This window comes from Trichechus manatus, unplaced genomic scaffold (genome assembly GCF_000243295.1).
Source record: "Trichechus manatus latirostris isolate Lorelei unplaced genomic scaffold, TriManLat1.0 scaffold00031, whole genome shotgun sequence".
Classification (NCBI taxonomy): domain Eukaryota; kingdom Metazoa; phylum Chordata; class Mammalia; order Sirenia; family Trichechidae; genus Trichechus; species Trichechus manatus.
In genome coordinates, this window is record NW_004443967.1 from 15,625,219 (window position 1) to 15,646,942 (window position 21,724).

At 48.3% G+C, this 21,724-nt stretch overlaps 1 protein-coding gene across 1 annotated transcript in view; it reads right to left on the bottom strand.

Moving 5' to 3' along the window:
* Window positions 1-21,724, bottom strand: part of ADAM12 (ADAM metallopeptidase domain 12) — a 291,938-nt gene that overhangs the window by 8,798 nt on the left and 261,416 nt on the right. The window contains exons 13-17 of the mRNA XM_012555120.1: window positions 18,547-18,636; window positions 15,528-15,723; window positions 5,060-5,168; window positions 4,753-4,951; window positions 1,438-1,515 (exon numbers count right to left, since the gene is read on the bottom strand). Coding sequence (XP_012410574.1) covers window positions 1,438-1,515; window positions 4,753-4,951; window positions 5,060-5,168; window positions 15,528-15,723; window positions 18,547-18,636 — 672 coding nt within the window. The remainder of the gene's footprint in view (window positions 1-1,437; window positions 1,516-4,752; window positions 4,952-5,059; window positions 5,169-15,527; window positions 15,724-18,546; window positions 18,637-21,724) is intronic.

Sequence of the window (21,724 nt, forward strand, 5' to 3'; positions counted from 1 at the left end):
GACCAAGCTCAAAGGCCTCAACGCTGCATCACAATGTAGGTGTCACATGTACATTTATCTACTTCAAGGCAAAACGAAAGGTCTGGAGTCTGTGTGTCTCATTTGCAATGATTCTCTGCTTTCGCTGACTTTTCTGATGAACATCCACCTCTGCACCAACGGCTTCAGAGGAGAAGGCTGACTGTCAAGGTAGTCGGTGATAAGTAGGAAAGTAAATTCCTATGAAGCTGAAATAAAGCAGGATTAATTACCACGGGGCACAGCCTATGCCGAATCTGAGTGTCTTGCCTGTCTCCTTCAAGATGGTGCCCCTGATGTACCAGCCCCTAGGACTCCTGTTGGGGTGGGGTGATACCACATTGTCCTAACACCTCAGCTCGGGAAGCTGCTGGTGACGTGGTCTCATTCGTGGAGTACTATGGCCAGGCCGTGGCCTGCTGCTCAAACCACCCAGAAAAACGTGGGCTTTCCTCTTTCCTCCATGGGGATGAGGTCCCGGGGATACTGGAAAGCAAGGAGTCTACGCCCCGAGACCCAGCCAATCTGCTACCCAGTCATATAACCTTGAACCTTGGTTTCTCCACCACTAAAATAATAGGGCCGGACTAGACCATCTCTTACAGCCATTGCAAAGAACGCAATGATCCAGTGAGGATCCCCAAAAGAGCCAAATGCACAGTCGTCAAACCCATCGGAGGTGGCACTGCCATCCCTTCCGTTTACGGCACAACGATAATTTTATGAAACCCCCATCATTCTAGGTTAGAGTCACAGGTGAGTGTCTGCAAGTTTTAAAAATAGCATTTAGAGCATGATTTCTGTAGCAAAGGCTTCAGAGAAACAAATGAACCACGAGCGTGGCTAATCAAGATTAATATGATTCCATTGGAAATAATTAAGCCCATCAGGAAAAATAAAGTATGTTTTAAATAATTAGAGTCTTCTTTTCCCCAAAGGTTCTCTGAACTAAAATAACTGCTTTCTTTAGTTGAAACCCATTGTAAATGATTTCAAAAACATGTGGTCGGCGTGGCCTGCCTTTGTTTTAATTCCTTCTGGAAGCATTTCAGTTTGGACATGCATTCTGACACTGGATCGCAGAGAGAGATAGCTCTGTTCGAAATGTTAATGGGAAACCTTCGCGAAAGAAAGTTAGTTTTAAAATTACTTTGAAAATGACAATTCTTTTTTTTTAAATCACAAAAGGTTAATTTGAAAGACAATTACTGCTCAATCTGATTTTCTTTGTTAAATAAAAATCACTTTTCTAATGCTATGTAAAGGTCTAAGAAAATTAATATCTTTAGAAGAAAATATATTGAGGAGACACTGACTGCTCTATTTAAAAAAAAATCATGGATCGCAGAAACCCTTACAAATGAGTCATTTCTTACTTCACTTGTGACTGGCAGGAGAGAGGCAGCTCGGCTTACTTACCCCTCTGCCGTGGCACTGGGCTGCACAGTCGTGGACACCAAAGACACTGATATTTTGACATTGGCGGTTGAGGCAGATCTGCAGAGTGAGGAAAACATAGCAAATCTCTGGGTGCTTCTGTGATCACAAACACGCATATATCTAAAAAGGAGGAAGCGAGGAGAGCTTGGGGAGGAGTCTGTCTTCTTTCATTTAATGTGGATGCGACATAATGATGCATTTCCCGTTAGACCCAACCACGGCCCTTTCCAATGCCCGACTCCAATCTCGGCGGGTTTCAAGGCTCAGCTCAGTGGTGGACATTACTGAATTCTTTTATACTTTTTGCCTTTTTTGGGGGGGTATAATCTAAATTTTTTTTTACTGTTGTACTTTAAGTGAAAGTTTATAATTCAAGTTAGTCTCTCATACGAAAATTTATACATCCACTGTTATGTGACCTTAATTGCTCTCCCTATACTGTGACAGCACATTCCTCCTTTCCACCCCGGATTTCCTGTGTCTATTCAACCAGCTCTTGACCCTCTCTGTTTCTGGCATTTTTTAATGGTTCTACTCAATCCTGAGCTTATGATAAATGATTTTTTTTTCATGAGTTTTGTTTAGTGCTGGCAATGAAATGTACATACTGCAGCATTTCTTCTCTATGAGAAGATACAGCCACTGCTCATCTGTCAGTTTGTCACGCTGCAGTGGCTTGCGTGTTGCTCTGCTGGCGGAAGCTAGGCCACTGGTATTTCAAATACTGGCGGGGTCAATCAAGGTAGACGAGTTTCAGTGGTGCTTCCAGACTAAGACTAGGAAGAAAGGCCAGGCAATCTACTTCCAAAAATTAGCCAACAAAACGCTTATGGATCACCATGGAATACTATCTGATACAGTGCCGGAAGACAAGCTCCCTAGGCTGGACGGATCATGAGGATGGTGCAGGACTGGGCAACGTTTCGTTCTGTTCTAATAAGGTCACCATGAGTCAAAGTCCCTCGACAGCACCCAACAACAACAACGACAAAAGATATAAAAGAGGGCAAGCTGGGTGAAAGCTGGGCTAATCTGTACCGTGGGGCTTGTGACAACTCAGGGACTCCAAGAACCTAGGGCCCAAGAATCTCTTAAGGGAAATATTGAAATATAGGAACTTTTTCAAAATACTGACTCACGAGTAATGTCACCGACGACAGAATCCATCAACAGAACTAGGCAGCAGAGGCCCAGAGAGTTCCCTCGTACTGATCAGGACTCTGCAGGCAGTAACTGGCTAAATGACACTGTGCTGGCTGAAAGTGTTCCGCCTCCTTTCAAAGGTGCATGATATAGTCCAGACTCAGGGGATCAGGCCCTTTATCTCCCACAAGATGTTACAAATTAACAGAGTCCAAGGAAGACAAGTCTCCATTTAGAATGCAGAGGTACTCTGAATCAAGCAGACCCTTCCTAGGGGAAGTTCGCATCCGACCCCTACAGCTCCTATACAGGGAGACTAACATCCTTTGAAAAAGAGTGTGGTCTCAGCAGCCCTAAAGGAACCCTGGTGGTGCAATGGTTAAGCGCTCGCTGCCAACCAAAAGGTCGGTGGTTCGAACCCACCCAGCGACTCTATGGGAGAAAGACCTGGCAATATGCTCCCATAAAGATCGCAGCCTAGGAAACCCTATGAGGCAGTTCTACTTTGTCACACTGGGGTTGCTATGAGTTGGAATGGACCTGAAGGCACCCAACAAGAAGAAGCAGGCCTCAGGGCCCAGGGCATTCCTGGCCAAGGGGACTGTCACATTCCAGCAGTCAAAGATGACCAGGATAGCCGTGAGCACAGTAGGCCCCCATCACAATCATAGGGCACAAACGCTGCCCTCCTCCCGAGCCCACGGCTAGGCTAACCACGGCCCTCAACCGACAGGAGCCCTGCAGAAAGAAGGACACCGAATCCCGCCCACACGTGGAGCACTGATAAACTGAGTCCTTGGAGCTTCAGTGTTCAGACGCACCTGGACTGGGCTGCTCAGACCACAGTTTAAAAAATGGGCATCGTTCTAACATCAAGGCCAGAACATAAGCAAACGTGGTTAGAGACATGGAGGATGCAGAGCATTTTTCACGCACTGTCCCATTTCCTCACGGAACAGCATGGGTGCTCAGGGTGGGGCTGGGGTGGGTGCAGGGAACTCCTGCCCACGGGCTCTGCTGAGGGACACTGACCGGTATCTGAGCTTCCTCTGTACCCCCATGGTAGCGAATGACTTCACAGTCATTCTGAAAATATGGTCCTAGGAAAAGCACGTGGGGCTGATTCATCTTCTTTCCTAAAACATTTTATTACTAAAACCATCCCCTGCCGTCAAGTCGATTCCAACTCACAGTGACCCTACGGGACAAAGGAGGACTGCCTCATAGGGTTTCCAAGGCTATAATCCCTGCTGGTATAGTGGTTAAGAGCTTAGCTGCTAACCCAAAGGTCGGCAGTTCAAATCCACCAGCCACCCCTTGGAAACCCTATGAGGCAGTTCTACTCTGTCCTATAGGGTTGCTATGAGTCGAGATCAACCTGACAGCAATGGGTTTTTTTGGTTTAATCTTTACGGGAGCAGACTGCCACAACTTTCTCCTGCAGAGTGGATGGTGGGTTCAAAGCGCCCACCTCGCGAAACCAAAACCTTTTGGTTTTATCCAAAGCTGAGGGCTTAACCACTGAGCCACCAGTGCTCCCTTTATTAACTTGCTATTATTGAGTCAGGTGTGAAAGTTTTGAGGAAAATAATCGGGTTGGTAGGATGTGAAAATCTGAGTTTGCTTCTTTTTTAACATTTTATTTCTAAAGTTCAAAAACCTTAGTCTACTTTTCCAAAGACTTTTTTTTTTTTTTGGCTTAACCCTTCCCCTCTCCTGTTCTTTTCCCTATGGGGTCTCTGAAAACACACTTGACTTCCCAGTCTGTCCAGGTGAGAACAAGCCCCCAAGAACTCTGTGCCAGAAACCAAGACACCGTTCCAAAAACAATATACTATGCTACCACGGTTCCCTCCAACGCAATTTCCTGGCTGGAAACCGACATCAGAGTGCAGAACTGACTTCTCAGTACGAAAGGGCAGAAAAGACAAGCCCTGTTTTCCCAAATCTGCGTCTCAGCGGCCAGACCAGGATGCAGGATCCTCTGAGTTTCTCTTCTAGGTGCAGCAGACTGGATTTGAGAGACAACATTCCGAGAAGTGGATTTGGGAAGACCAACACACCCCTGAGCCCAGTCCTTAAACAGCACGTTTCTCAACGAGCTCCCTTCCAGACTTAGACCCACGATGCAAGCAAATATCTGGCTCTTACTTTTCCATCTGCACATTTTGTGCCGGCAAGCACAAGCCCTGGGTCGGGCATGTCATCTCCCAAGTACACGTGAGTCCCGCGGCACAGAATCCGGCCTCCTTCCTGCAGTGGGATATTGGTCTCTATGGAAACGGCATTGGTACCAATGACGGGTCGGCTGGCACCTCCTTGGCACTGGATTTTTCCACACTTAGCATCCCTGGAAGGGCAAGAACAAACGGTCCTCACAGAGGAAAGGTCTGGAACCACCCCTAAGCCTGGGCGAAGCACCAAGCGGCGACATCAGCGGAGCGCACAGGCCCCCTACCTCATCGCGCACTTGGCAAAGGTGATTTTGGAATCCTTGCCGCAGTTGCCATAGGGGTCGCCTGCAGAGTTGACTCTCTCAAAGCAGATCCCGGGGGCAGGTTTAGCACCTGAAACAGAAGCAAAGCAACACGTTCATCTCCACGAATGTGTTTAATATTTTTCTTCGGACGGTCCTGGCCTCTCAGGCTAAGGAGATGTGTTCTGAGCCCAGGGAGGCCGAGCCTGCATCGGGGCTGACTCAGGCTGTGAACCGGCTGCTGGAAGCCTAGAGTGTCAGCGGCTAGCGGCCTCTCTTGGCTCAGCTCGCGGCAAAGCGAGCGTGTCAGGGCTCCCTCCTTCTTAGGTCTCCTCTCTGGGGCCCACTGCTTGTGGAGCCTCTTGGGAGGTGAGGTCTGGTTGTGGGGCCAGATCCAACCCAGCTCCGAAAGAAGTTAGCGGGCTGGCTGCTGGGGAGGGGGAGCCTGCTTCCTTTAACAACATCCCACACAATTCTGGTGAGAAAATGCAAGCTAAAGCAGGCTCCAAAGGGGAATGATGACTAATGGGCTAATGTCGGGCAGCAATGAGACAGAGACACAGAGAGAGAGACAGAGAGAGAGACAGAACACACCAAGCGAGCAATGCAGGGATGGATCGTGTAAAACATGTTCAGTTTCATAAAGTTCCCCAGAAGAGTGAGCAATGGTTTCAGTGAGTGCTTGTTTTCGCAAGGCAGAAATCATTCTTGCAGGCATAAAACCCGATGGTCATTTTGCACCAAACGACAGGCTACAGCAGAGAGGGATGGGGCGACAGAGAGGGCAGTACATCTTCCAGCCAGAGGAAGTAAGCATCATTGGGGTGTGCCCTGCCAGCACTTTGGGGAGCTCTTGGATCCCCCGGTGACAGCGACTCCTGTTGAAGGCTACCTGGGACAGTTAGGAGAACGGTCCCTGGTCTTGAGAATAAAGTGTGTGCCCCGCGGCGCAACCCCGGCCGGCCTTCCCACCCCACGGGTGTCCCGCTTGGGCACCTTCTCTCATATTACTCCAACCGCCAGGATGCCGACTCCTCGGAGCCCAGCTCTGCGCCCGCTTCTCTGCTCTCAACGTCTTCCAAGGTGACAATGAACTTCTTAAGATACCCATCTGTCGACGGGCAAGGCTCCCCTCCTCCCAGGAAACAAGATGTTCTTGTTACTAAAACATCCGTCTTTCTTTACCCTGGGCCTGATTCCTCATCATTGGCTACCAGCGGACATGATAAGCATCTCATTGCAAAAGCAGATAAACCAAATCAAAAAATACCTTGCAACACTTGAGAACAGTCATGGGCTCAGCCACTGACCTTCAATGCATTAAGCCACCCCAGCCACCACCACCCCTTTCCCACTATTTTTTGAAACCATTTCAGAGATTCGTCCTATAGTCTCCTTTGTAAGGGGCACGACCCCAAGCTGGACACAATCCGGACCACGGTGAAAGGTGATGCACCAGCTTCTCAGCATCACGTTCCCTTTATTCCACCCTGGATTCAGATTTTCTGTCATTACAATGTGGTTACCCACTGACATACTCAGCTTCCGTCAACTACCGAGCCCTTTTTTCCATATTCTGTCCTGTTACTCTTTTCCAACTACCTGTTGGAAGGGTGAGGGATGGGGAGGATGACTATCAGTATAAAACCTGTACTTTACACTTAAATTAATCCTGTTCGATGATAGTTCTATCAAAGTACTTGGATCCAATTGATCAAAGCCATTTTGAAAAACTGGAATCTAGAATACTAACAACACAACAGCTGTGTATTTGCATGAACACTGCATATTTCTTGCTTGCCTGTCTGGTTTTGTCTCTCAGCCTTCCATCCATTCATCCGTTCTTCCATCTATCCTTCCTTCTTCACTCCCCTCCATCCACTCACCCACCCACCCTTCCATCCACTCACCCACCCACCCTTCCATCCACTCACCCACCCACCCTTCCATCCACTCACCCACCCACCCTTCCATCCACCCGTCTAGCCATCCATCCATCCATCTACCCACTTAACCATCCATCCATCCATTCATCCATGTAACCACCTACCCACCCATCCATCCATCCATGCATCCATCCATCCACCTACTCAACCACCCATCCTTCCACCCATTCATCCATGTATCCACCACTCACCTACCCACCCAACCACCCATCCATCCATCCATCATCCATCCATCATCCATCCATCCATCCATCATCCATCCATCCATCATCCATCCATCCATCCATCCATCCATCCATGCATGCACCCATCCACCCATCCATCCACCCATCCATCCAGTGTGTTGCAGACTTCCATCATATACCACACATTTATTAAGAATTTATATCTGCCAGGCACTGAGGGTGCAGTGCTGGCCAAACTGGACAAACCTCCTGCTGGCTTGCAAATTACAAGGAAAACCAAACATGAGCACGTTCCTCTGAAGTCCAGTGGCGATGAGCGCTATAAAGGAGAGAACGGAACGAGGGGGCTGAGGGCTGCTGGTTTAGGCAGGCTCATCAGGGGAAGCCTCTTGGAGAAGGGGCCTTGAGCAGAGCACCGAACCTTCATCCATTATTCCTTACAGCGATCCTGTGAGGTAGGTCTCATTCTCCATTTTATGGACAAGAAAACTGGAACTCAGCAGGGTAAGTATGTTGCTTAAAGTCACATAGCCATTAAGGGTGGCACTGAGTGTGAAGCTGGGACTCTCCCCTTGGTTCTCCGATGTTTATGGAGTCCTTACATGTGCTGGACCCCCTCTGGGCCTCAGGAACAGAGAGACTATGACTGAGCCCTGCATTGCAGCTACAGCTGAGCGGGGTGGCAGCCAGGTGCGCTGGCTATCCTTGCACCATGGGGTAACAGGTAAGAGCCACAAGACTTGTCAACACGCAGCCCAAGCAAAGCCAGGCTCACATGGATCTGTGACGCACTGAAGGGCTGATAAAACAAGGCAGAAAATGGCTTTGTTCCTTCCTTCCCTACCCCAGAAGACCAGGACAACGGATGTCCCAGCAGTTTCTACTGGACGCTAGGCTCTCTGAACTGGGTAGGCAAAATTGATACTGCTCTGCCATTGACAATGAGACAATTCTGATGCTTCATGGATTCTGTCACCCTTACTACTACAAAGCAATTTATTCCTGGGAAATGTGGTCACTTTAACAACAGACAATACCCTGCTGCAACTCAAATGCGGTAACTGATAAATGTGCTTTCTTTGTACCCTCTGACCCCACTGCCATCCAACTGATCCCGACTCACAGTGACCCTACAGGACAGAGTCGGACTGCCCCGTTGGGTTTCCAAGGCGATTACGGAAGCAGATTGCCACATCTTCTTCTCTCAGAGTGGCTGGTGGGTTCGAACCACTGACCTTTTGGTTAGCAGCTGAGTGCTTTAACCACTGCACCACCAGGGCTCCTCCATTTTCTGTATGGGGAGGTTTAAAGAGAGATCTCTGCGCAGTCTCGGGCATGTGAGCATGCAAACGGCTCCAAGGCAGCGATGGGAGGCGGAAGCAAGGCTGGGTGTGGGTGTGCAGGAGAACCACGGGGAGGAAGGGGGAGACAGCGGAGGGGAGAACAGACCGACTTCAACGGGGACTTGAGACACACACGGCACACACAGCAGCAGAGCAAAGAGGAGAACTGCCGATAGGGAATACCAACACCAAATAAAGGAGCTACAATTAGGATGAGGAATCACGCAAAGGAATAGAAACTGTATTTAAACAAGTATGAAAGCATCTTGGAAAAGGAAAAAAGCACTGGGAATGCAAACCCAGAACAGACAGGGTCTTCCGTGTCAGGATGTGTTTAGCGTTTCGATGCCCCAAAGCCAAGAGCTCATCATGGCTTAGGAAGCCAGGTTTATGTAAGGGGCAGCAGAAACAACCTGTAAAATCATAAAAGCCAAACCAAACCCATTGCCATCGAGTCAATTCTGACTCACAGTGACCCTGTAGGGCAGAGCAGAGCTGCCCCATAGGGTTTCCAAGGCTGGCATCTTTACGGAAGCAGACGGCCACGTCTTTCTCCTGCAGAGTGGCTAGTGGTTTCAAACTGCTGACCTTTCTGTTAGCAGCCAAGTGCTTAACCAGTGCGCCACCAGGGCTTCTTGTAAAATTATTAGGGATTATAAAACAGCTTTAGGAATCTCTAGATGGTGCAAACAGTTAAGTACTTGACTACTAGCCAAGGTGACTGAAAGGTTGAAAGTTCAAGTCCACCCAGAGGCACCTCTGAAGAAAGACCTGGCAATCTGCTTCTGAAAAAATCAGCCATTGAAAACGCTATGGAGCACAGTTCTAGTCTGACACACACGGGGTCACCATGAGTCAAGGTCCACTTGACAGCAACTGGTTGAAGGGTCAAAAAGGACATTTGACTTCCTCGGAAGAGACATTATCATTTCCCTCAAAGTTTAGACAAAATAAGTTAATTTATAAAGTAGGCAAACCAAAAAGGGGCTCAGTGCTGAGCTCTGCAGTAGATGCAGCTAATGTACTAAAGAAAATATCGGTAAAGAAAACAAACTCAAAGGCCTGGGGCAGCTGACTGGGACAACGGAGAAGGCCCCTAGCAAAGTGACAAAGTGTCCCAGTGGCTTTTGTCCACTCCCGTCTGGCATCCACCTTAGAGACAGAACGGCCAAAAAAAAAAAAAGAAGTGTAAATGACTTCTGTCCACTTGTAAGATGCTGAAAACGCAAAGTTGCTGCACTGAAAAAATTCCACGCTGTCTCGTGAAACAAAGGCCAACGGTCTTCTTGGCATTACCATATTACATCCACGTAAAGCCCTTTGAGGTCTTAGCCATGGAACACTTAGATGTTGTGCCATGATCAAAAGTTAACATTTGGTCATTCAGAGGGAATTTCGGCATTACACTGGATGTTATAATTACTTAAGAAGCGATGGGTCTGAATGAACAATTTTATCGTCGGAGTGACTATCAGTGGACCTGTCATTTTAGCTTGGAAGTTCCCGGTGTCATCATCTCTTTTGAAAGCAAGACGATGGCATGTTGCATGAAGCCCACAATTTACTTGCTCTCGTCTTTTCCTTGAAATGACTCCATTATGCAAATGAACTTCTCTAATTTAATCCAATCAGCTCTGCCCTCCTCCTATCACTAATTTCCTCAACCCATCACCAATATCCACGGAGAAAGGCATTTTTATAAAACAAGTGGAAGCTTCTTCTCCTTGTATTTCTCCCTGTCTCTCTTCCCCCAATCAACCTTTGCATCCATCAGAAAATGAAGCCCAAATAAACAAATTTTAGAATTTCCCTCTCACACCATGGGCCAAAAGGGAGGCTTTTCGGATTCTTAAACAGTATGACTCTCGGTGAAAATACCTTCTCTTCCCATCAGCTGCCACCACAGCTACAGGTGATTAGTAAATGCAATGCCCGGGTGAATCACAGTAAACCAAACTCATTTAAACCAGCCTTGCAGATAAGCACCGAATATTTACCAGCCCATAAAAATGGCCTGACCAGCTCACACCGCGCAAATCAAGCAGCACTGGATTCTGGTGGGTGATAAATGAGATAAAATGAACGTATTTCAGAACTTCCCTGATGTGAATTGTTTCTGGCTCAAGACAGGTCGTTATCTGTAAGACTGATTTCCAAATAATGTTTTCAGTTACCAACTGATAAACAATGCTGGCAAAAGTAATGTGCTGCCTGAAGAAAAAGATTCAGTTGTATTTCAGGAGGAGTAAAGGGTCACATCACACTGACAGAAAATCTTTGAGGATGTTAAGACTGAACTGGACAAAGAGAGCTGTCTTAGTCATCTAGCGCCGCCATAACAGAAACACCGCAAGTGGATGGTTTTAACGAAGAGAAAGTTATGTCCTCACGGTCAAAGTAGGCTAAAAGTCCCAATTCAGGGCGTCAGCTCCAGGGGAAGCCTTTTTCTCTCTCTGTCGGCCTTCTCATCAGTGTTCCCCCGGACGAGGAGCTTCTCGGCGCAGGGACCCCTGTCCAAAGGACGCGCTCTGCTCCCGGCATTGCTTTCTTGATGGTATGAGGTCCCCCTGTCTCACTGCTCACTTCTGTCTTTAGTATCTCAAGAGATTGCCTCAGGACACAAACCAGTCTTGTAGATCAGGTCCTGCCTTACTAACACAACCGCCCCCATCCTCCCTCATTAACATCATAGAGGCAGGTTTACAACATCCAGGAAAATCACACAGTACCAGGAATCATGGCCTAGCCAAATTGATACACACATTTTTTGGGGGACATAATTCCAACCATGACAAGAGCTAAAGGCAAGTCACGCAGTTTGAACTGCAGATAACATTTACGTGTTTGATGTGGACAGAGAAAGCCTTGAGATATAAGATTTATGGGAGAAAAGCAGTGAGGGGAGAAAATATTATGCTCCTAGCCAATAAGAACATCATCAACAGCAACAATTAGCAAAACAAACTAACCAAAACCCCAAAACGTATTCTAATAGCATCTTACATTGCGAGTTAGGAGTTGCAGGCATATGTTTTGAATTTTCTATCACTTTATTTGTAGAAAGATTTGGAAGCCGGATTATCGTATTGAAATATAACGCTGGAACGAGAAAAGCTTGTTTCAGGAGGGAATAGTTAGCTGGAAGGAAGGGCTTCATCCGGCCAGTGTTTGGGCAGCCAGCTCTGGGTAATGAGTCAACGCCATCCTGGATGTAACCAGAGAATCCTGGATGACTCAACAACTCGGTCAGGTCACCAGGGTGTGGATGGCATGAACCAGCCGGGCAAGAACTCAGTGACGCCCAGTGCTTCCAGGAGGCCTGAAATGACCCCCAAGCGAACGTGGTCCAGGTCCCAGAGCATCCGCTAATGGATGGGGAAACTAAACACTGCAAATGCATCCATGATGCTCCATTTTTCTTTCTGAAATCATGACAAGCTAATTTGAACCACCCACTGTAACAAAGCATTAGAAAGCGCTCAACACGGCACATCTGGCCAGTAATGGCCCTGGGCTTCCAGGGGCCTGGGCGAGGAAGTTACCTCTGTCCCTGGGACTGGATTTGTCCGGGACTAATGCTTCCTGTGAGGACAGCAGGATGGGGTCACATCCTGGCCCTGAATCCAGGCCTAGGAAGAGGGCACGGGGCCTACAGGGAGGATGCTACTCTGGCAGAATCAGGGCTTTTGAGTCTGCGTTGTAAAACTTGTTGCTGTTAGTTGCCTTCAAGTGGATTCTGACTCATGGCGACCCCAAGTGTGCAGAGTAGAACTGCTCCATTGGGTTTTCCATGGCTGTGACCTTCTGGAAGCAGATCGCCACACCTGTCTTCTGAGGTGCTTCTAGGTGGGTTCAAACTGCCAACCTTTCAGCTAGCAGTTGCGTGCTTAACTGTTTGCGCCACCTTGGGATTGCTCTTGTACAAACAGCGGGAGTCAATAAACATTCAGTGAGTGAGGGAATGGGTGGTAGATGAGGATTTATACTCTCCAAGGCACCACCCAAGCTCCAGCCAAACAGAAACCCCCGCCATCCCCTGGATTGCCCCAGGTTCTTGGGGGCCATGGCCCGTGCTATTCTATAGGCTGGAATAAATGCTATATTTTACATCCTCTCCTCTCGTCTAATGACCACTGTATGAATGTCCTAGAGACTCCGTAACAAGGCACCACAAACCAGGTGGTTTAATACAACAGAAATACATCGTCTCACGCTTCTGGAGCTCAGGAGTCTGAAATCCAGTTGTCGGCAGGACCACGTCCCTCTGAAGGCTTTGGGGCAAGATCCTTGCTTGCTCCTGTCGGCGTCTGGTGGTTCCTAGCAGTGCTCGGCTCGCAGCGGCACCCCCCCAATGTCTACCTCTACCTTCACGTGGCCGTCTTCCCTGTGTGTCTCTCTGTCTCTTTTAACAAGGACTCACTCAGATGGCATTGGGACCCACCCTACTCCAACATGACCTCATGTGAACTGATAACATCTTTAAAGACCCTATTTCCAAATAAGGGCTCATTTGCACTTACCAGGGATTAGAACTTCAACCTATTTTGGGGGGATAAAATTCAACCCATGAACAAGTGCGCCAGGGCCTCCCGCTGGCGGCCTCCTCCACTCACCAAGTTGAGCCCCCTCTCCTCCGTGTCCCCACAATCCTCTCACAGTCCTTACTACCAGCCTCAAGGATTCGAGTATCTTGCGCCCTAGTCTGTGATCTTCTTGAGAGCACAGGCCACGTCTTATTTATAGAGTTTATATTTCCTAGTTACCATGCATCCGGTACCACGCACGTACTCTATACACAGACACAGGCTACGCTGGAGGATAACAGTCTGTTGATTCACACCACTGTCCCCATGTTACCGACGAGGCACAGAAAGGCTGAGTAACTTGCCTAAGGCTAGGCTGCTAGTAAGTGGTCTGTTCAATGCCTGTGATGGGTAGCATAACGGCCCCCAAAGATGTCCACATTAGAAGCCCTGGAACTGGTGAACGTTACCTGACACGCCAAAAGGGACTTTGTGGATGTGATTAAGTTAAAGATCTTGGGCGGGGAGATTAGCCTGGATTATCTGGGCAGACCCAGTGTCATCACCTGTATCCGTGTAACAGACAGGAGAGTCCCAGTCAGAGACGGAGATCTGGAGAAGGGGCACAAGCCAAGGACTGTGGGAGGGTCCGAGGAACTGGAAAAGGCGGGGCAACGGATTTTCCTGGAGCCTCCAGAAGGAGCACAGCCCTGCTCACACTTGACTCTGGACTTCTGACCTCTGGAGCTCTAAGTGAATAAATCTATCGTGTTTTAAGCCACTGAGTCTGTGGCAGTTTGTGACAACCTGGAGGGTCTCATGCAGTGCCCTGAGTGGGACAAGCGGGCGGCTGCATGATGGGGGGTGGTGGGGAACGGAGCAGGGGTGTTTGCAGAGGGGCCGTTCAGGCCCACTCTGAGCAGCCCCCACCCAGAGGGCCACAGCCGGCTCTGGCACGCTGTGTTTGCTCGCTCCCTGAGGAAGCTTCTGTGGTGACTTGAAGTACTAAGATGGGGTTGACAGAGATAGGCTGACACCTGAGGTATCGGGAGCCTGAGGTGGTGCCCCGCACCTGAGGCTGTGTTTGCCTGTCTAGGAACTCTGAGCCTGGGGGTGATGTCCTCTTTGCCGCATGCCCTCGGTACACGGCTCCCAGGGAGAGGCCTCCTCCATTATCGGGGTGATGGTGATTAGCAGAGGGAGAGGGCTCAAACGAGGCTTCCAGGGAAGATGAGGCAGCTCCCTGGGAAGCCAGGCCTCAGCTGCATCCTCAGTCCCAAGAAGCAGAGTGTCATGAATTGTATACCCCAAAAATATCTGTCAACTTGGCTGGGTCACGATTCCCAGTATTGTATAATTGTCTACCATTTTGTCATCTGATGTGATCTCCCTGTGTGTTGAAAATCCTATCACCATGATGTAATGAGATGGATTAGCGGCACTTACATTGATGAGATCTACAAGATTAGATAGTGTCTTAAGCCAATCTCTTTTGAGATATAAAAGAGAGAAGCGAGCAGAGAGACATGGGGACCTTATACCACCAAGAAACAAGAGCCAAGAGAATAGCACGTCCTTTGGATCTGGGGTCCCTGCGCTGAGAAGCTCCTTCACCAGACTGATGACAATGACAAGGACCTTCCTCCAGAGCCGACAGAGAAAGAAAGTCTTCCCCTGGGGCTGAGGCCCTGAATTTGGACTTGTATCCTACTTGACTGAGAGAATAAATTTCTCTGTTAAAGCCATCCACTTGTGGTATTTCTGTTATAGCAGCACTAGATGACTAAGCCACCCACCAAGTCCACTCAGGGCCTCTCTGACCCAGCCCTTGGCCCCTCTGGCCGAAGTGATCGTCCCCTCTCTGGGTACCCGCAGCCTGTGGTTTGGGGCCTCATCAGAGCACGTAGAGGCATTTCCCACATCTGTCTATCTGTCTTGCCGACTACATTATGAGCTTTCTGAGGGCAGGGACTGTGGCTGACTCAGCTCAGCCACCCAGGGACACGCTGTGGGTGCTCTCACATCTGTTGTTGGACTGCCCTGAGCGCCCCCAGGATAGGCTCCAGGGGTGTTCATTTGTGCTCAGCCAGCGCCCCGCACACCTTTGGCCCTATCTGTAGACATCTCCTCCCTGCGAACTCTACCGCAGCCTCTTAGATCAGACTCCAGGAAAGAGAGCTGTGGGGATGGAGTGCCCTCACCCCCAGCCTCACTGCCCAAAGGCGGCCAGCGGCTCCCACAGCCCCACAGCCCAGAGGTGACCAGTGGCTCCCCCAAATCCTCCACCCAGGGGCCTACCAGCGACTCCCACAGCCCCATGGCCCAGAGGTGGCCAGCAACTCCCCCATCCCAGGGACTTCCCCAGCCCCACAGGCTCCCACAGCCCCATGGCCCAGAGGCGCCGCACAAACCCTTTACTCAGAGGCTGGCCAGCGGCCTCCCCGGCCATGTACCTGGTCCCCAGAGCGTGACACACTGCTGCTCGTGGGTCTGGCAGACACCGTTGTAGCAGTAGCCGTCCACCCCCTGGCACTGGTGGCCGTCGTGCAGGTAGACGTTGGCTGGGCAGTGAGGACTGGCCCCCGTGCAGAACTCAGGGAGGTCGCAGGCGTTGCTGGAATCCCTGCATGCCGTTCCCGCAGGCTTCGGCTGAAAGGAGAGGGGCAGTCAGGGCATGCACCCCGCAGGGAAGCAGGGAGCAGACTCTTGGGGTGAACTGGAGCAAGGGCCCCTAATACAGCCTCTGTAGAGGGACAAGGGCTTCAAGAGAAGCCCCTTCCACAGCAGAGGGAGCTCGTTAAATAGGCAGTGTCTTGCTTCGGGCTCGGCTTTCCACCATTCCACTATGGCGGGCAACGAGGGGACGTCTCTTTTTAATTCCATGCAACATTAGGGGTTCCTGATGAGCAGAGAAGCCGGCCGCTGGCCCCTCCGTGGAAGGGGAGGCAGGAAGGGGAGCGTGGGCTACTGGGTTTGTTGATTCTTAAGAAGAAGATCTCAGGTGCCAACACCAACTCATGCTTTAAAATGCAACTGCGGGGGAGGTTAACAAAGACGACTCCACGGGTGTGAGCACGACAGCCATTTGTCGTCACGTCGTAGTCTCTAGTGCTTTAAGGAACGAGGTAGAGAAAAAGCAAATGAAACCACCCGACCAGGCCCTCATCGGTTCACAGTTGAGGAAATTAAGGTTTGGAGTGGCTTAAGGTTTCCTGCAGCTACCCCCGTCCTGAGCTTGGTTCTCTGCACACACGCAAGGCATGAGATAAGACTCCTGCTATCTTCAGAAAGGCCTGCAAGTCAAAAGGAATTGTTTAAAAGGCATTACATGAAAGCCGTCACACCCAGGCATTGCCTCATGACCTCACCCCCTTTCCTCCCGGGACTTGCCTTGGGCATCTCCGGGGCATAAGCCTGGCCTTGTACCCTTCCCCTCAACCCTCTCCCAGGCACCTTCCACTGCCAGCTGCTGGGTGCCAGGGAGTGCCAGCCTCTTTGAACTTTCCCCAGAAGCTAATCACAACTAGGAAGGGGATGAAGGCTATTTCAAAGCTGAATAAAAATGCATTGCATGTTTGACTCAAATCATGCTCTAGTGGGGTAGCTAAGAGGGAGTTTCCTGAAAGCAGAATGCCAAGATCAGTTGCTTAATTAAAAAGAATAAAACACTACCCTTGGAACCTTGGAATCCAGAGTTCAGGCTTCTACTCGTTGTCAGATCTCAGCTCTGAATAAGGAGACAAACAACGGACTTGCCAAAACAAATGCAATCATGGCGGCAGGAATGGCCAAAGTATAAATCTGCCACTCTTGGCTGGGCGGGGTCAGCCAACACCTTCAATTAGGAGGACATTAAGATCAATATGTTTATACAAAACCCCTGGAACAACTCGCACAGTTTCTCAGCCAAGCAGGCAGACATTCCTGGGAATAAAGAGGAGGGACCCATGGGAGGCTGACTGGCAGGCGAGCAGGGACGTCTTGCACCAAAGTTCCTTTCATTATCAATACAGGACTCCAAGTGTTGCTAACAGCACCACTGGACACTGTAACATATAGCTCAAGTTTTTGATCCAATTATTAAAAAAAAAATTTGGTAAAATATGCTGTTGTTGCTGTTGGGTGTTGTTGAGTCGACTCCATGTTGTAATGACCCCATGTGACAGAGTAGAACTGGTTTTCTTGGCTGTAATCTTTATAGGAGCAGATTGCCAGGTCTTTCTCCAGTGGAGCTGTTGGGTGGGTCTGAACTGCCAACCTTTGGGGTAGCAGCTGAGTGCTTAACTGTTTGCACTACCAGAGTGCCTATAAAGTTTGCCATTTTACATAATATAGTTCATAAAATTTACATTCTAAATCCTAGTTTGGTGAATAGTAGCTGGGGTCTTTAAAAGTCTGCAAGCAGCCGTCTAAGGTACAACCATTGGTCTCTACTCTTCTGCAGCAAAAGAGAAAGAAGGAAACCAAAGACTCAAAGAAGAAACTAGTCTACCGGACAGATAGTCTACCACGGCCTCATCCATCCTGAGATCAGAAGAACTAGATGATGCCCGGCTACCACTACCAACCATTCTGATCAAGGCCACGATAGATGGATCCTGATAGAACATGAGAAAAATGCAGAACTCGAAATTCTTAAAAAGTCCAGACTTACTGGACCGGTTGAGACTGGAGGATTCTCTGAGACTATCGCCCGGAGATACTCTTTAAATCTTGAACGGAAACTAACCCCTGAGGTCACCTTTTAGCTAAATAACAGAGCGGCTCATAAAATAAAGAATATTACCTGTGAGTACTGTGCTCCTTTAAAAAATCACCTATATGAGACCACATGGTCAACAATTACCCTAAAGCAAAGATGAGAAGGTACGGAGGCAGGGAAACGAGATTACTGGAAATGGAACAACCAGAACAGAATTAATGAGAACGCCGACACATTGTGAAAAATGTAATCATTGTCACTGAATGATTCGCATAGAAATTGTTAAATGGGAAGCTAATTTGCTGTGTAAACTCTCACCGAAAACACAATACTATTAAAAAAAATTTTTTTTTTTTTTGCCATTTTAACCATTGTTAAGTGTATAATTCAGTGACATTAATCACAGTCACCATTTTGTGTGACCATCACCACTGTACATTTCCAAACTTGTCCGTCACCCCAGGCAGACACTCTGCACCCACTGAGCAATGACTCCCCGTTAGGTCCAACGACTTTTAAGCCCATGCATACATAATGCATCAGAAAATGCAATTAACATGTGCATTTCACACTAAATGGGGAGATAATAAAAATAGGAGGCGGACAACATCAAGTTGCGCATTAAGGGTCTGTCTCTAAGGCAGTGAGCACTGGGTCTCAGGCCAAGAGCGCTGGGCAGTGGTCTTGCCAGCACTGCTTGCCCCGTCCCTGTTGAAGCACCTGAACCTGTCGGTGGCCCTGGGGGCAGGTCGCCGCTTTAGGAAGCTCACCTGGCAGTCCTGGCAGCACAACCCATGTGCACACACGGCGTCTGGCTTCAGGGTGCAGGTACTGGCATTGCAGCAGCGATTCGTACATTCCTGGGGAGGGGGACGAGAGCCGTTAGATAGGGTCGCAAGGAGTAACTCTTCCCTGAATGTCCACATCACAGCCTAAGTGCCTGTAAGAGGCAAGAAGGACCCCAAGGGCCCAGACGCTGGGCTGAGAGCTGGTTTGACTGAGGATTATTTTCATTTGTAAGAAAGCGAAGCTTCTGTCAAGTGTTTATGAACTGATGGGTCTGCGGTCCCTGGGAGCCTTCAGGAGAGAAGAGACTCCCTCGTGCAGGGGAAGGGAGCAGCAACAGGACGGCTGGCGGGCTGACCGGGTCAATCACGTCAGCCGGACGCTGGGGCCTCTCCCATGACTGCAGGCCTCAGTGCAGCGAACTGTATCAGGATCACTGGAAGTACTCTGAACGCAAATATTTAAAAGTATCCGTAGATGACTATAAACTTTAAGAAGCCCTGGTGGTGCAAACGGTTAAGTGCTCAACTACTAACCAAAAGGTAGGCAGTTCCAACCTACCCATCAGCTCTGCGAGAGAAAGACCTGGTGATCTGCTCCCGTGAAGACTACAGCCAACAAAACCCTATGCCGCAGTGCTACTCTGTCACACGGGGTCACTATGAGTCAGAATCGATTCAACAGCACCCAACAACACAACATATAAACTTTGCACTTCAAAGACTGACCCTGTGATCTACAGCGTACCAGCAGGAAACGAAGTCCAGCCCAACAGCAGTGGAGGACCCCATGTATAGCACAGGCAGGTGTCCGCCCTGACGAGGCCCTCGGGTCGCTCAGCAATGCAATTAGAACGAGAGAGAGGCTGGAGGGAGGTCTGCAGGCGGTGTCCGCCCAATGTGCAAGGGATTTAGACAAATCAAACATTAGACCTACTGCCCTCTCTGAAATAAAATGAGGGAGAAAAATGAACTCCTTCACTGGGCTGTGCTTTACAAGTACCCAATTTTTTTTCCTCACGAAAAGAAGAGAATGACCCCTTTTGCTTAGTTCTAAACCAAAGGCCTATACAAATTTATCTAGTGTATTTATGAAGTTCTCATACTTGAAAACATCCTAATTACTTGGGGTGTACCTATTTTAGAAGAAATTATAATTATCAGAAGAAGGAACAGTTCGAGGGTCTTTAATACTGCTTAATTTATCAATGTCCTTTTATCTTATTCAATATATGATGTGCTCTGAAGAATTCATACATTATTGGCTAGAGTGACGCCAGCCATATACTAGTTTAACAGAATAGTAGTTTACTGAAAACCATCTGTTTTTGAATGACTGTAGCATTAGAACCATAAATGCAATTAACAAGATTTTGTCAATAAACCAGAAGATTTACAGTGAAACTCGTTATCTCGACAGTATCCTATGTCAAACTCTAAGATTATGCTTTTATTTGGTGTTTACCATTTGCTCCTATGATACATACGTCCACAGTCATGAAATTTTAAATTTGTTCAAGGCCTTTAGAAACATCCGGAATGCATTATATAAACAATAAAACCACCAACCAGAAGTCCGGTTGTAACTTTTATGGCAATAAGAGTTTCTAACTCGTGGACTCACACTCCTAAATCATTTGGGAACTTTGTAAACTCTTTTAAAAGGAGTCTGTTTAACTGCTTTCCCATTCAATGCCTTCAAAAGTACAGCGATACCATCCCACTTGCTATGGTCCAAATGTTTCTATTTTAATGACACATTAATTCGAAGTACAGACTTCCTTGAAATTCTAAGTTAAATCAGCCATCCTAAATGTAGGTTCTAAGATCCTTTAAGAACTATGTCCCCCCACCCCCACCTAACCACCCAATAACGTAAGCAGTGACTCAAATGGAAATGCAGCCAAAGAGAATGGCTTTGACTTCAAAGGGGATTGATCATGTGAAAGAGAGAAAATAACAGAGATAACTAAGTTTAAAAGATATGTGCAAGCTACTGGCATCCCATTGACTTTGAACAAGGAGATAAGGCTGCTTTCCCAGCCCTGTCAATTGGAAGAACAAGTGATCTGTCGCGACAGCCTTATGGTTGATAGCAGGCCAATGCCTGGATAGGAAGGCTTCAGCAGTCACTTGCCTTGTGACTACCTGGAATCTATTTCTTCTGCAGTACCATATTTATCAGAAGAGAAAAATTCCTCATCTGTTGACACATTTACTTCTTCTTTAGTACTCAATAGAGAAGTTCAAGAGAGCCAGTGAACACTAAGTCTTCAAAGAAGAACGAATAATGAAGCCATGAGAGACTTTTCCGCAAATGCCCTAATCGTCATTCTCTCACCGAAGGGAGTAGTATAGGTTCTTAATCAAAACGAACTGGGATAAGACTCTAATGCATCTTTTTGAAAACAGTGAAGATTATTTCCGACAAGGAGAGAGCGGAAGCTGGGTCCAGTTGTGTGCTGGTAGAGGCTGTTCTGACCCCATCTATGTACTCACGCATCCACCACACACTGGGCCCCTCTACGGGCCAGGATGATGCAAAGGCATGATGGCTATCTCCAGGGCCTGAGCACTGGTAGCAGGATACAGAGCCCGGGTTATAGGCCTGAAGAAACGCTTTGGTCAAAGTAGTCTGAAAACAGGAAATAGGCTGTCACACTGCTAGACACAGTTTGAACTTGGACCTTGCAAAGCAAAAAAAAAAAAAAAAAAAAAAAAAAACAAAAGAGTGAGGCAACAGGCTTGTCTGGGACTGAAAGATTTTTCTTGGAAGAAAGAACCCTGGATGAGGCAAACGCGAGCTCTCTTCAAGAATCAACAACTTATCCTGTGAAATAAGGGCCCAAAAGACAGAAATACAAAAATTGGGAGTTACATGGAGGTGGACCTGAGTCTATGTAAGGAAGAAGTTTGTAACAACTGAAGCCGCCCCGCAAAGTAATGTGCTGCCTGGGTAGGCAGTGAGTATCCTGTCAGGGATAAGCTGGATGACTATGTGATAGAGATAAAAGAAAGGATCAGAATTACAGACACCCATGAATTTGATGACATAGAGGTGGTGCTGGTAATGGTCACGGTGGTGACTGTAGGACTGATGGCAGCGGTGGTGGTGGTGATGGTGGTGGAGATGGGGATGGCAGTGGTGGTGGCGATGGGGATG